Source organism: Pollicipes pollicipes, unplaced genomic scaffold (genome assembly GCF_011947565.3).
Source record: "Pollicipes pollicipes isolate AB1234 unplaced genomic scaffold, Ppol_2.1 Scaffold_7231;HRSCAF=8579_pilon_pilon_pilon, whole genome shotgun sequence".
Classification (NCBI taxonomy): domain Eukaryota; kingdom Metazoa; phylum Arthropoda; class Thecostraca; order Pollicipedomorpha; family Pollicipedidae; genus Pollicipes; species Pollicipes pollicipes.
The window spans coordinates 44,142,751-44,156,764 of NW_023597034.1; the positions used below are offsets into that span (position 1 = coordinate 44,142,751).

General features: G+C 60.5%; 1 protein-coding gene across 1 annotated transcript in view; it reads right to left on the reverse strand.

Annotated features, from left to right (window-relative positions):
• The window catches only part of LOC119110170 (cytospin-A-like), a 42,961-nt gene that overhangs the window by 10,304 nt on the left and 18,643 nt on the right, over positions 1-14,014 (reverse strand). Inside the window, 10 exon segments of the mRNA XM_037233905.1 lie at positions 1,639-1,782; positions 2,484-2,501; positions 2,867-3,019; positions 5,288-5,588; positions 9,582-9,749; positions 10,297-10,401; positions 10,403-10,465; positions 11,391-11,579; positions 11,952-12,218; positions 13,286-13,570. Coding sequence (XP_037089800.1) covers positions 1,639-1,782; positions 2,484-2,501; positions 2,867-3,019; positions 5,288-5,588; positions 9,582-9,749; positions 10,297-10,401; positions 10,403-10,465; positions 11,391-11,579; positions 11,952-12,218; positions 13,286-13,570 — 1,693 coding nt within the window.

Consider the following 14,014-nt stretch of genomic DNA (forward strand, 5'->3'; position numbering starts at 1 on the left):
ACCGCATTCACGCAAGCCTACACACACGACCGCTCGCCCAAACTAGTTGGCAGACGGTCGCTCAAGCGGACGGTCGCTCCCACTTGTCGGTCGGCCAAGAGACCCTTGAGCTCCAAATATCACCACGGCTCAGCGAACCCGGTCTACACGGAAGTCTGACTGCCTAAGCGCCATAACCCTAACGCTGCAATTTAAGTTTAACGGAGGCTTGTTTCTTTTTTAGTGTGACTTCGGACTGACATTCTGAGCGTTGTTCCAACTGACGCGCCAGTCTTACAACACTGCAATGCTATACGCGCTGATCTACGCGCTGTGCGACAGGCCGCCCCGTGCCAGTTCGTCCAATCTGGTCCGGCTGGTTGGCGCAGAGGCGGGCGCGTAAACCACGCGAGGAAGCCGCCAAATATGCGTGCAACTGGTGCCCACACCCCACTAGTGCACGACATGCACGCATCCCACCCCACCTTGGGACGCGGTGCGATCTCCGCATTGACATTCATGCTGTCTGACCCACGCCATCTTGGATCTCTGCGGTGAGAGACGCGAAATTTTGAGATTATCAGCTTGAAGCGAGATAAGATGCATATCAATATTTCCGTCAGGCCATTTTACAATTTCCCGAAGATGACCAGAGCGGCCCGTTTCAATTTCGCTGCGTCAATAGATCTTCGGGGCTCGATATCCGTACGGACAATATCGGAATAAAGGAAATCTGCGTCTTGTCGTCAAGTGGCCTATCAACGACGCTTAGCTGTGCGAATTTAAACTACACGTAAGCTTGGCTCAACTTCTACGCCCAAATTGCATGGGCATAATCCAGCGATAGATAGCAGGCTTAGCTGAAGGCCTTCGGAGGCAACGATCAGACGAGGATCAGTTCCGCTCCTCTCCTCTCCCTCCTCCCTCCCCTCTCCCTCTCCCTCTCCCTCTCCCTCTCCCTCTCCCTCTCCCTCTCCCTCTCCTCTCCTCGCCCTCTCCTCTCCCTCTCTCCTCCTCTCCCTCTCCCTCTCCCTCTCCCGTCTCCTCTCCCTCTCCCTCTCCCGCGCCCTCTCTCTCTCTCTCTCTCTCATCCTCTCTCTCTCTCTCTCTCTCGCTCATCTCTCTCTCTCTCTCTCCTCTCTCCCGCTCGCCTCTCTCTCTCTCTCCTCTCCTCTCGCATCTCTCCCTCTCTCTCTCTCTCTCTCTCTCTCTCTCTCCAGCCCATACGGTCAGGGCCGCTGCACATCAGTCATTGGTAACATTTGGTGCGATGGCTAGTCCAGTATTGCCGGAGTCTAAGATATGCTTTCCATCCATGCTGCATGCCAAGTGCATGCCAGGCGCAGTCAAAAGTCCTCTCCGTGTCTGGGTCTGTGTGAGGTCCTCTCCGTGCCCGGGTCTGCGTGGGTCTCTCCGTGTCCGGGTCTGTGTGGGTCCTCTCCGTGTCCGGGTCTGCGTAGGGGTCCTTTCCGTGTCCGGGTCCGCGTGGGGTCACCTCCGTGTCCGGGTCTGTGTGGGGTCTACTCCGTGTTCAGGTCTGCGTGGGTCGTCTCCGTGTCAGGGTCCGCGTGGGGTCGTCTCCGTGTCCGGGTCTGCTTGGGTCCTCCCCGTGTCCGGGTCTGTGTGGGGTCCTCTCCGGGGGAGGGCCGGCCCACTGACCCAGCTGGTCGCCGTAGCTGCTGCGCCGCAGGCTCGTGTCCAGCTTGTTGGCCAAGATGGAGGTGAGCGGCTTGCCCTCCTCGCCGGCCTTGAGCGCCGACGCCTTCACCGAATCTGTCATGCTGGCCTTGCTGAACAGGCTGTCTGCGGGCGCGGCAGAGCAAAGGTCAGGGCCGCAGGACAGGCTCACAAGCCACGCGCACACACACCGCAGTGGCAGCTCTGGGCGCAAAATGGCCCTGATGCCGACGCGCCCTTAAAACCTAAATCACCACCACCAGCAGTGGCAGCTCATATCAGACACAACTTGTCAACCATGGGTGGAGCACAGCCTCTGGCTTCGACGACAGCAGCTTCGCGTAACGAACATCCGACCGCTGCGATCAGACCACCAACCAGCCGTTTCATGCTCACTAACGGCTGACCGACCCACGCAACTGTAAGCGCAGAGCCAAATTTACGCTTCTTGCTAATGGCTACATGCAACGAACAATGCATTGACAAGCAGGTTGTGTCGATGGGATAGCATTGCCACCGGTCATCTGCCATGCATCAACACCGCACGGCACGCACACACACGAAGTCCCAGCTTAAGTTTCAATCCACAGATAAATTCCAAATGTGATCTACAAATAAAACGGTGAAAGCTTTGGTAACCCGGCGCCCTAGCGGTGGGCAAGTGTGCCATCTAAATAGGCTTACTACGTAGCTCGTGCAGCATAAGGGTACAGAAAACAAACTGAAATCATAACCAATGGTAGCAGCAGCCGCGCGGGACAGCCAAACGGATCCGAACTTGGGGATGTTGACTTATGGGGGGCGAACTTCGCCGCCCGAACTCCTACCTCGCTCCGAGCGTAACGCTGAGGGCATCGAGACCACCAGGTCAGGCCAGAACAACACAGTCAGCTCACGAACGCGGAGTCCGTCTAAACTCGTCCCGACACGGCCGGCCCCAGCCGCCTCCGCTCCCCCCACTCGGGTGTCCGTCACGCAGCCACACTCGTCCCGACTCGGCCGGCCCCCAGCCACGTGTGTCCGTCACAAGACCACACGTGGCTGTCCACACGGCGCACGCACACACGCCACACAGAGGAGGCCGCCAGACACTGAGGACAGCGGCCGACGGCGAGTCCCACAGCTCTGGCTCCGGCCTCCCCAGCCCAGGGGAGCCGGCCGGGCTCCGGAGGGCGTGCCCCGATCCCTGGCTGACCCCCGGTGCCCTCACCTGTGTAGCTGCGACCGAAGGGGCGCGGCGCCGGCGCGCCGGGCGCCGCCGTGGCCGGCGCTGCGCTCGGCGTCAGCGGGGAGCTCGCCGAGGCGGTGAGGCGCGGGTGCTGCGGTTCAGAATTCAGGCTGGACGTGGACGAGCTGCGGCTGCCTGGCGGAGAGACACGCGGCGAACCGTCAGACGAGACGGACATCACGCCCCCCTCCCCCTGACAGGCGAGCGGCGGACCGTCAGACGAGGCGGCCGCCACGGGCCACGCCCTCCAAGCAGGCACGCAGCCTTTCACAGAACGGGCAGAGAGCAACCCCGCAGCTGGGACAAGTCATTCAGATGCTTCAGTTTTATTTTGTCGTAAAAACAAAGAGATGTCAGTTTTCCCAAGCTCAGGAAAAACACCTACTTCAGACAATGCAAAGTTTCGTCTCGCCATGCCTGCATGACCCACCCCATATTTCCTGCCGCCACCCGTGGGGGGTTGATTACCACATCGAGCCCGCTCCGAGTAATGCCCGCAGCGAGCCCGGGTCTGCTGACAACCCAGGCCTTCTAAGAGCATAACCGTGGGCGGGCACACTCAGGCGCGCGTGCTCTGCTACATTAGAGGACGGCAGGCAAAGGGACTGACCGGTGGTGCATAGTTCAAGGACACATTCGGACGCATTTTAGCCTAATTGGATGCAGTGCCGACAGACAAGCGCTCCGCGCGTGGAGAAGGCCGGCATTCTGTCCACTAACCTGCTGAAGGCGGATCGATAGACTGAGCACCAAGGCGAGCCAGAGCCTAACGATCAAAGCTTGGTCCGCACATCAGCAAGACTAATGCAGCACAGCAGCGTACCCATTAGAGACGGTCGCCTAGTGCGACAGACCAGCCAGGCCGTGCTTGAAGAGCCCAGGGCTGCCCTGGTGAAGCCGCGCCGGCCTGTCACGCTTCAGACTGGGAGCACGGCATACTCGGCACCCCTCCCACCCGGTGTACGCTGTCACAAATTTCGCAAGCGGGCCAGCCAGCGCGAGCACCGAGTACCCAGCGGCCCAGCTCCGTACCCAGCGGGAGCAAAACCGTACCCAGCGAGAGCAGGGCCGTACCCAGCGGGAGCAGGGCCGTACCCAGGTGGATCAGGGCCATACCAAGCGGGAGGAGGGCACAGCGGCACAGTTCCGAGCCCGCAGCGGAGGTGAGTTCCTCCGACATCCAGCCGGGTCGATGTCTACAGCCGCTGCAGCAGGTGCGCGGGGCGTGGTCCGCGGGGGCTGCGCGCCCGGCACTCTCATCTCCCCGGCATAACTGACTGAGGGGACAGACCGCACATCTCCAGCCAACCACGCCCCCTCAACTCCCTTCCCTTCCGACCAGGCCTGCAACCGTGGCCCTGCGGCGGGCGCGGCCCTGACCCCTGACCTTTCCGTGCAGACGCGCCCGAACCGTGCCGTGGGAGCGGCTGGCGTACATCAGCTCTGAGAGCCCAGCCGAGCGTCGATGCTGCGAACGGAACACCCCGGGCGGCGCCGCGCTGACGGCGGCCAGCCCGGCGAGACGGCCATCTCCGGACATTCAGCGCGCCCGGCGGCCGGCCACTACCATACGAAACATGCCATACTTGCGGAGCCAATGGGCCAGGCATGAGTCAGATGTGAGGTCATAGCGAGGGCTTCGAGGCTCTTCGAACAGCGTCCCTGGTAGCTTGCGACAGCTTAACGAATTGGGCTTATCAAAAGGCTTTCTAATTCTATATGCATAGACCAAGCGCAAAATCTGATCCCAAAAGGCAGCTTTGCAGATTCAACAAACCGGGACGGACAAAAATAGTGCCGCCGTCTCGGATTGGCCACGGTCGCAGCACTCTGAGTTTAAACACTGACAAAATGAGCACGCCACTGTCGGATACGCGCATCTCACTGGAGCCGCGCTCGGGCTTCAAGTTTGCGACGTTGTCAACGCGTCTACGCGAAACTCCCAGCTCCCGCCAGCGAATAAACCATAGATCGTGCGTAGACTTACTCCTAACTTTCCTCAAAGGGTTCTTTCCAGTGTGTCTAATCGCTTCAACGGGGCCTTTTGCCGCACCCGGTTGGCTGCGACTCGGGCTGGCCACTTCACACGTAGCTGGCGGGACCACCGTGGACCGGACGGTCCCAGTGAGATGTCCGTGGCTGGAGCGTGTACTTCCGTCCGCCACGCCACTTCTGGCCCTCTCTAAGCGTCACCGGCTGCTCCAGGGTTGTCGGCACGTCCACGCATCGCCGCCACATCGTAGACCGGCGCCGCTGCCGGCGCCGCCGCCGCCGCCGCTCACCTGCTACGTGCAATGCCGGAGGGTCTCCCCGGAGACCGCCCCCCCCCCCCCCCACCGGGCAGCTCCCTGGGGCGCAGGATCCGACACTACGCGCCGCCGCCGCCGTCGCCGCCGCACTGACCGGCCTTGGCCTGCTTGTTGGCCGACTCGATGGTCTCGATGAGCGTCTTGACGCTGAGCTTGCTATCCTGGCGCATAAGCAGACTGGGTCGGCCGGGCCGGCCGTCCGCCGGCGACTGCACGGCCCGCAGCGGGCGCCGCTCGCCCGACGGAGAGGCCGGCGTCGCCGGCGGCGGCGAGGCCGGCCGCGCCGCCGCCGCCGCCGCGCGCGCCTTCTCCAGGTCGGCGGTGAGCGTGTTCACGCGCTCGCGCAGCCGATGGTTGTCCATGGCCATCTTCTCGACGTGCTCCTGCGCCTCGGTCTGCCCGAGAGGAAGCGTGCGAGGTCAGTCCACAGAGAGGTGACGGGACGGCCGCACCCGCATGCACAGCAAGGGGCGGAGCGGCCAGCCACATGTAAATGCGACATACACAGCCGGGCAACAGCATAGCAACGAAGGCACGCAAACGTAAGGGTGCAACAGGCACCGCGGTGTCGTAAGACTCAGCAACGGCATACGTCACGATACAGAAAAGGAGCTAACGACCAGCTTGAGGCAACTGAGGCAAACATGAGTGTAACTTGGTAGACAAAATATTGCGGGAACAACGTAAGCGTTATTATTTGGACAGCACGTTGGCGTCTGTAACGATGCGAGGCTGGGTCATAAAACACAGACGCCGAATCTGACGAGGTGCGGCACCATAACTGATAGGGCGGCAGCTCACTGCGACACTGGGGCGCACAGCCCTGCATTAATGCGAAGTCTCTGGCCCCCCACGTCCCGGAATTGCCGGCAATCTGACGGGCCGATAATCAATGTCGGCTCATAACACCGGCGTCCGCGTCGGCCGCCGCCCTGGCTCAGCCCCTGCCCCTTGCTATATTCGCCAGCACCCCAGCCCGAGGCCGCTATATCGCAGCGATCCCATCGGCCGGAACGTAGCTGTTGAAACAATTTCCAGTTACGATACCGCACCTGGGGCAAAGCCGTCCGTTGGTGTGATCTACGCTCACTCCGACTCGGCACCCTGTCCCGAGCTGTGAACTCAGTGAACCCCCCCCCCCCCCCTGCCTCCTTCCATCAGATCCGCCACGCTGAAGTCGCAGTCAGAGCCCATACAACCGATCAGCACACAACTCACAGCTGTGCGTAACTGTCCTGTTGGCTCACACGACGCCGCTCCCAGCGCACCGGCTAGGAGACTCATCTCTGGTACCTACCAGTCTCTAAAGTGGAGCACTGGGCCCACGCGCGCCAAAGTCACGGTGATATCCAGGTGCGACAAATCAGCCCGACCCCCAGACCCACGGTCAGACTGACACGACCAGTGGACCAGCTGCACCACGTGACGGGCATGCGAACACGAAGGCCCGGCGGTTCCAGCAGAACGCAGACCTGGCGCAACCGAGCAGTGCAGCCAAGCCCACCACATCCGACCCCAGCTAACTGACGGAGCGAAGCTCGCCAGAACGCTACTGAATTATTGGGGCCGCCTTTCACTATTTACCGCTCATCTCGAGCGCCGAATGATGCAGCACCCAGGCCAGCGGCTGAACTCCCGGCCAAACTGCGTCCGAACTGGCGGCCGCCGGTGTATGTGGGGCCAGTTCGGAGCGAGTTGAAGCTTACGCCTTCAAGCTTGAAGCATGTGACATTACAAACACGCGTTAGTTCTGTAAGTCATTTTACCCAGTGACATTCGGATGGATATTTGCCCTGCCACTCAGCGATACGATACGACCGCTCCGCGCAAGGTCAACTCTACCGTATTTTATTACTCTGAACATGTCCGCGCGGCAGTGGACGCAACACCGAAGCCCCGTGTCCTACAAAGCCAGAGTGAAACTTATCCCCTCTAGCCTGGTCTCCGGACTGCACACCATTCACTGCCGCGTCAAAAACTAGCGCCGAGTGTGCTAGTGAATGGAGGGGTCGGCGAGACAACTGGCCAGTCCGCTGGGCGCCATTGCACGCCCACGTCATGGCAGAGCCGCACGTCTGTGCCACGGCCGTGCCGCACGTCTGTTTCACGGCTGCGCAGCACGTCTGTGTCACGGCCGCGCAGCACGTCTGCGTAACGGCCGTGCAGCACGTCTGTGCCACGGCCGTGCAGCACGCCTGTGTCACGGCCGTGCAGCACTTCTGTGTCACGGCCATGCAGCACGTCTGCGTCACGGCCATGCAGCACGTCTGTGTCACGGCCGTGCAGCACGTCTGCGTCACGGCCATGCAGCACGTCTGCGTCACGGCCATGCAGCACGTCTGTGTCACGGCCGTGCAGCACGTCTGCGTCATGACAATGCAGCACGTCTGCGTCACGGCCATGCAGCACGTCTGCATCACGGCCATGCAGCACGTCTGTGTCACGGCCGTGCAGCAAGTCTGCGTCACGGCCATGCAGCACGTCTGTGTCACGGCCGTGCAGCACGTCTGCGTCATGACAATGCAGCACGTCTGCGTCACGGCCATGCAGCACGTCTGCATCACGGCCATGCAGCACGTCTGTGTCACGGCCGTGCAGCAAGTCTGCGTCACGGCCATGCAGCACGTCTGTGTCACCCCGCGACAGCTGCACGATTAGCGACACCACGCAGCAAACACGATATCCATTTCAAATCAGCTTATCATAGCTGTGGACACCACGGAGGCGATCATCGCACTGTCACATTATCCGCCTTCAACAATTTCGAAGTCCCCCGGGCCCCCAGCAGCTCGACAAACGCACGAATTTGTCACGGGCGGAGCAAAATCGATGACTTACTGCAGCGGCACCGTGCAGATAATTCAAAGCCGGACAGGCTTCCGTGTCGAGACGGTCACCGGCAGCCGCTGCTCTCGTGATGGATGGAGGAGGGGCGTGTCCCCAACCGGCCCGCCTTGAGCGCCGTGCTGTCTGCAGGGGTGCAAAATCCAACCCCGGATGTGGCCCATCGCCCGCGGGCACTTCCGCTTCTACAACTTTGAGCGACCCAATCTCCATCCCTGCCCTGGAAAATGCCTGTCGGCTTCAACTTGACACGTGACACGAAAACCAGCGCGGCTATCATTCCTGAATGGCTTTCCACGCTGTTTGACAAGTAGTTCCATTTCTCGGCCAAATACTCTCAAACAGGGACGAAGGCGGACCGAACATTGCAGAAAAGCACCATAAGCGTGCATAAACTTCCAAGTCCAAGATGCAACGTTGGATGCATTTGAGAAAACCAGCGCATGCTGTCCGCAGTGCAGGCTTCCTGCAAGGATACGCGTTGGTGGGGCGATTCCCAGACTATTCCAGGGGCATTCAAACAAGTTCCGCGGATTTTCCAGTTACTGATTACCGGTGAGCAGCTCACGGTTATAACCTGGGAAAAGGTTGGATGAAAAGCTGTTTGGCCTCTCGAAGTAGTCAGCGACTGGGTTCCTTGATTTATTTTCATTCGCAAGATATACAGTAAAGACATAATTTATTCCGATCTAAAGCCCTGAGCATCAATGCTCCCCACATCAGGGACATGATAAATGGTGCCCGTCTAGACGCAAAAAAGGCTGCCTATGGCTGTGGGAACCGCCCGGAAGACGGGGAGGCCGGCGGCATTCAATCATATGATCGGATTCGGGGATTACATACGCCAACATACAACTGTTCACGTCGGTCGATAATTCGCTGGTACCGGCACCAAAATTACCAAGTGTAACTTCACCGGTCTTAAGACAAACTACCACCGTGTAGAGTTCAGCTTCCCATGTGAAGTTTAACACTTAACGACGAGTGTTCAGATTTAAGCGATGGTCGGGTCGCGTGATGGCAGGTACCCAATCGCTGTGCGTGCTGTGAAATAAAGCAGTGATCATTCTTTTTTTCTACGGAGCAAACCCGTTGCAGACCGAGCCCATCCCATGAAGACCAGCCACCACTTTGAGAGCCATGAGAGCAGTTTCAGCGTCCTCTTCAGCCGCGACGAACTCCAGTCGTACTGGGGCCACAATGTCCGGACACGGGGCCTCGTTCACACCGCCAGACAGCTAGCTCAAATATTCGGCGTTGATAGACTGTCCCGCCCACTTAAATGTGCACCAAGTAGGCAAAGGGCTCGTACAGTAAGGCAGTGTGGCTAAGCCTGACGTTTTATTTTCACCCAGGCGAGCCCCGGGACTCACATGAAACATCCACAGTAATAGACCACGTCTTCTGAACACGTCGTCTCGTTTGTCTGCTCACGCTGCCAGCGTGCCTGTTGCCCGCCCAGGTCACCGCCGTCTCCGGCTGAGTCGGTACCGCCGGGACACGTGCCGGGCCACGCGCCGCCGCCGCCGCCGCCGGCCACCTACCCTGAAGTCGTTGGCGACGCGCACGGACATGAGCAGATCGGCCTGGAACTGGGCCCACTCGTCCGTGTCGAGCCGGTGCTTGTCAGCGGCATCGGCCAGACTGGCCTCCAGCTGGCGCGCCGACTCCTGCAGCTCGGCCACCCGCTTCTGCTGCTCGCTGAGGCTCGCCTGCGGGGCACCGGGCCACCGTCACCGCCAGACGCGGCGACGGACCGCGGCCGCTGACGCTCAGCACTGGCGCGCGCTGATACCGACAGCAGCCGTCACAGCACGGCACAACACAGCACGACACGGCACTGTGCCGCGCACGGCAGGCATAGCCGGCGCTGCACGCGGCCCACGGCATTCGTGGCCCTAGAGCATATTTTCTAAAAGCCTGCTGCGACGACAATTTGGACCTGCGGGCGTCAGCGCAGCTAGGCCGTACAGCGCCCAAGACGACTGCTACAACACAACTAAACCGTGCGGTGAGGCAATTCGCCGAGAAGAGGTCGATGCGTGCCAAGGCGATGCTGAATTGTGACCATAACACACACATAATGTACAAGAACGCCCGACTAGCCGCCCACACATGTCTGCAAACAGACCACTATGTTACCGACTGTGTCCATAACGCGCATCTCACGATTAAGAACAACGTACAAGAGCAGCCATAATGAGCTATCAGCTGTTGATCACTCCCTGACGCGCCGAGACCCTGAGCCTGAACGCGAACCTTCAGTTCTCGTTTATCCTCCAGATGGCTCTGACAGGTGGCCTCCAGCTCGTGGATGGTGTGCTGGAGCACCTCGGAGCCGGCAACCAGGGCGTTTTTCTCCTTCGGTTAGCTGATCGTACCGGTACTGGGCGTCACTCAGCTCCTTCTTGGCGTTGTTTTTGGCCACCTGAACGGAGACGGTGACGTTAGGAGAATCGGTAAAGTCAGGAGAGGCGGTGACGTCAGCAGGGGCGGTGACGTCAGAGAGGCGATAGACGCGGCGCGTTGAGATCCGAGCGAGCGACTGCGGCGGCAGACGTGCAAAGCAAGGGGGGAAGGGAACACGCGGTTCGAACATCCGGGACCGGGACTTTCAGTTGATAGGTTAAAATGACACCCTAATGACCAGTATAACCATGCTGTGGGCAAGGCCGGGCAAGCCAAACGACAACGCGTTTCCGGTCTCAACGGTATCAAACCTATGAATCATGATTTCAAGCCTATCTGTCTCAGTTAAAAAGACTCAGCCTTGTTCCCCTGCTGCAGCCGACCCACCCTCCCGTGTTACCGTGCAGCTGCAGCCGGCCTCTGCCTTGTTCCCCTGCTGCAGCCGACCCACCTTCCCGTGTTGCCGAACGGCTGCAGCCGGCCTCAGCGTTGTTCCCCTGCTGCAGCTGACCCACCTTCCCGTGTTACCGTGCAGCTGCAGCCGGCCCCTGCCTTGTTACCCTGCTGCAGCCGACCCACCTTCCCGTGTTGCCGAACAGCTGCAGCCGGCCTCTGCCTTGTTCCCCTGCTGCAGCCGACCCACCTTCCCGTGTTGCCGAACAGCTGCAGCCGGCCTCAGCCTTGTTCCTCTGCGGCAGCCGACCCACCCTCCCGTGTTACCGTGCAGCTGCAGCCGGCCCCTGCCTTGTTCCCCTGCTGCAGCCGACCCACCTTCCCGTGTTGCCGAACAGCTGCAGCCGGCCTCAGCCTTGTTCCCCTGCGGCAGCCGACCCACCCTCCCGTGTTGCCGCACAGCTGCAGCCGGCCTCTACCTTGTTCCCCTGCCGCAGCCGACCCACCCTCGCGTGTTGCCGTATAGCTGCAGCCGGCCTCAGCTTTGTCACCTTGTTCTCCTGCTGCAGCGAGGCCACCAGCTCCTGCAGCTTGGCCAGCTCGCACTGGGCTCGGCTGAGCGACTCTTGCAGATGGGCGGCGCGCTCATCCACGCGGTTCTTTTCCTGGCGCACGGCGTCCAGCAGCGCCTCCAGCTCCGACTTGTTGTTGGCGGCCTGCGCCTGCTGCAGCTCGGCGATCTGGAGCAGAGGGTACCGACCAACCGTCAACCGACAGCGCTGCCTCCACGACGGTACCGGGTTCTGGCCACCAACAGCTGCTCGTGAGGTTGGTGGGACGCGTATAATGCGACACAAGATAAATCTGGTGGAAACGGAATTTCTCGTGTTGTTTATAGGTATTTTATGACGCGCCGATGACATCCCTTTGATGGATACCGTCACACAGCGCAGCCAACTTGGTACTGGCTCTGCGGCGCCCAAGCCAACAACTAGCGGTGCCTGTATGGAACCGGCCAAGAACAAGCATCGGAGGCGCGCCGAGCATGGCGACGCACTGAGCGGGCCCGGTCGCACCAGCCCGGCCGCCCGCAGCGGGCCACCGACACTGACCTTGCTGTTGGCGCTGTCGAGCAGCTCCTTGACGCGCTCGGCCTCGATCTGGCTGTCGGTGGCGCGCTGTCCGGCCTCCTGCAGCTGACTCTCCACCTGGCGCCGCTCGGCCGCCGTCGCCTCGACCGTAGACTCCAGCAGCCGCAGCCGGTCGAGCAGCGCCGCCTGCTCGGCCTCGTGCGCCGCCTGGCTACGGCGCATCGCCTCCAGCTGCTCCTGCGCCGCGTCCAGCTTCGACTGCAGCGCGTCACGCTCGTCGTGGGCTCCCTGGCGGACACGCCGAGACGCCGGTCAGTGGTGTCACGGGCCGCTCGCTCCGAACACGACACTGGTGGGCGGGCAACGCCGCGGGTAGTCAGTGTCTGTGCCCAGCCAACTGAGGGGTCCTGCTCACTGTGCAGCTCTGAGCCAACTGAAGGGTCCTGCTCACTGTGCAGCTCTGAGCCAACTGAGGGGTCCTGCTCACTGTGCAGCTCTGAGACAACTGAGGGGTCCTGCTCACTGTGCAGCTCTGAGCCAACTGGGGGCCCTGGTCACTGTACAGCTCTGTGCCAACTGGGGGCCCTGCTCACTGTACAGCTCTGAGTCAACTGAGGGGCCCTAACACCGGTACAGCTCTCGGTGAACTGATGGGGCCCTGCCCACTATACAGGTCCGGGTCAACTGAGGGACCCTTTTCACTGTACAGCTCTCGGTGAACTGATGGGGCCCTGCCCACTGTACAGGTCCGGGTCAACTGAGGGATCCTTCTAATCGTACAGCTCTAGGTCAACGATGAGCCCTGCTCATTGTACAGCTCTGAATCACTGAATGCATGCCTTCGTCTCTGAGACTTAACTTTTGGGACACGGCAGGCGAGCGCCGCGTCTGCGGCAATCGTGAGATATAAGTGGGATCGTGGGCAATCGTGCTATAATACGATGGTGTTTGCTTCGCGATTGGTCGGCACGCCAACATGCGATAAAACAAATCCCTCTTCACCATCGCGTTATAAATCCAACAGTTTCATTCAAACAGTTCCTGGCTATATCACTGCCATCGGCCAGCGAAGTTTGAGGCATGGCGCCTGTCACACTGCCACCACACACATACCAGCGCAATGGTCACAACAGCCACCCGCACTCTCTTGTGTTTAAGTGCGTGCAGCTAAAGCTTCATCGGCCCACCGTTCATCCCACGGAGTGGAGCGGGAGTTCCGCTCCAGCCCCACCGAGCGCGTCGGTGGAGATGTGGAACCACCGAGAGCGTCGGTGGAGGTGTGGAACCACCGAGAGCGTCGGTGGAGGTGTGGAACCACCGAGCGCGTCGTCGGCACGTCACCCGCCACCGCCTACCTTGATCAGGTCCTGCAGCATCACCTCCCGCTCCTGCAGCTTGGGGCGGTCGGCCTCCTCCTTGATGAGCAGCTGGCGCAGCTGCTGCACCTGCTGCTTGGAGTCCTCCAGCCGCTCCGTCTGCTCGCAGAGTGAGTCGAACAGAACGTCCTTCTGCTCCACCAGCTGTTTGTTGTCCGCCTGCAGGGCGGCCAGCTGGTCCTGCAGATCTGTCAGCTCCTGCAGCGTCGCCTGCAGCTCCTCGTTGGTGCTGTGGTGCGTCTCCTCCATCTGGTTGATGCGGTCCTGTCGGAGGGTGGGCGGCGCCCGGTCAGCGGATGCGGCTGGGACGCCGCCCGCCGGAACGACGTGCCGCTGGCGGCCTAGGTAATGCAAACGCACAACACGGTTTAAACTGTGGTAAATATGGACCTTAATGATATGGCTATGTAAGCGCTCTAAACCAAGACATATACAACTATAAGTGAGACTATGCAACCTGCAACGCGGGAAACATGAAAGTTAGTGCTACTGATATGTCATCAGGAACATTGATGACGCAACACTTCGCTGTCATGACGCACTACACACACAATGATTGATCTTGTGTATCGTGCACGCAGGAAATGGTCTCTTGTCAAGATCTTCGAACTGTCCCATATGTGCAGCTCTGTGACAGCTTCAGTTGCTGCACCATGGTCTTCCAGATGAAGGGGATGGAGTGGTGAGGGGGTGGGGATGGGGACTTGC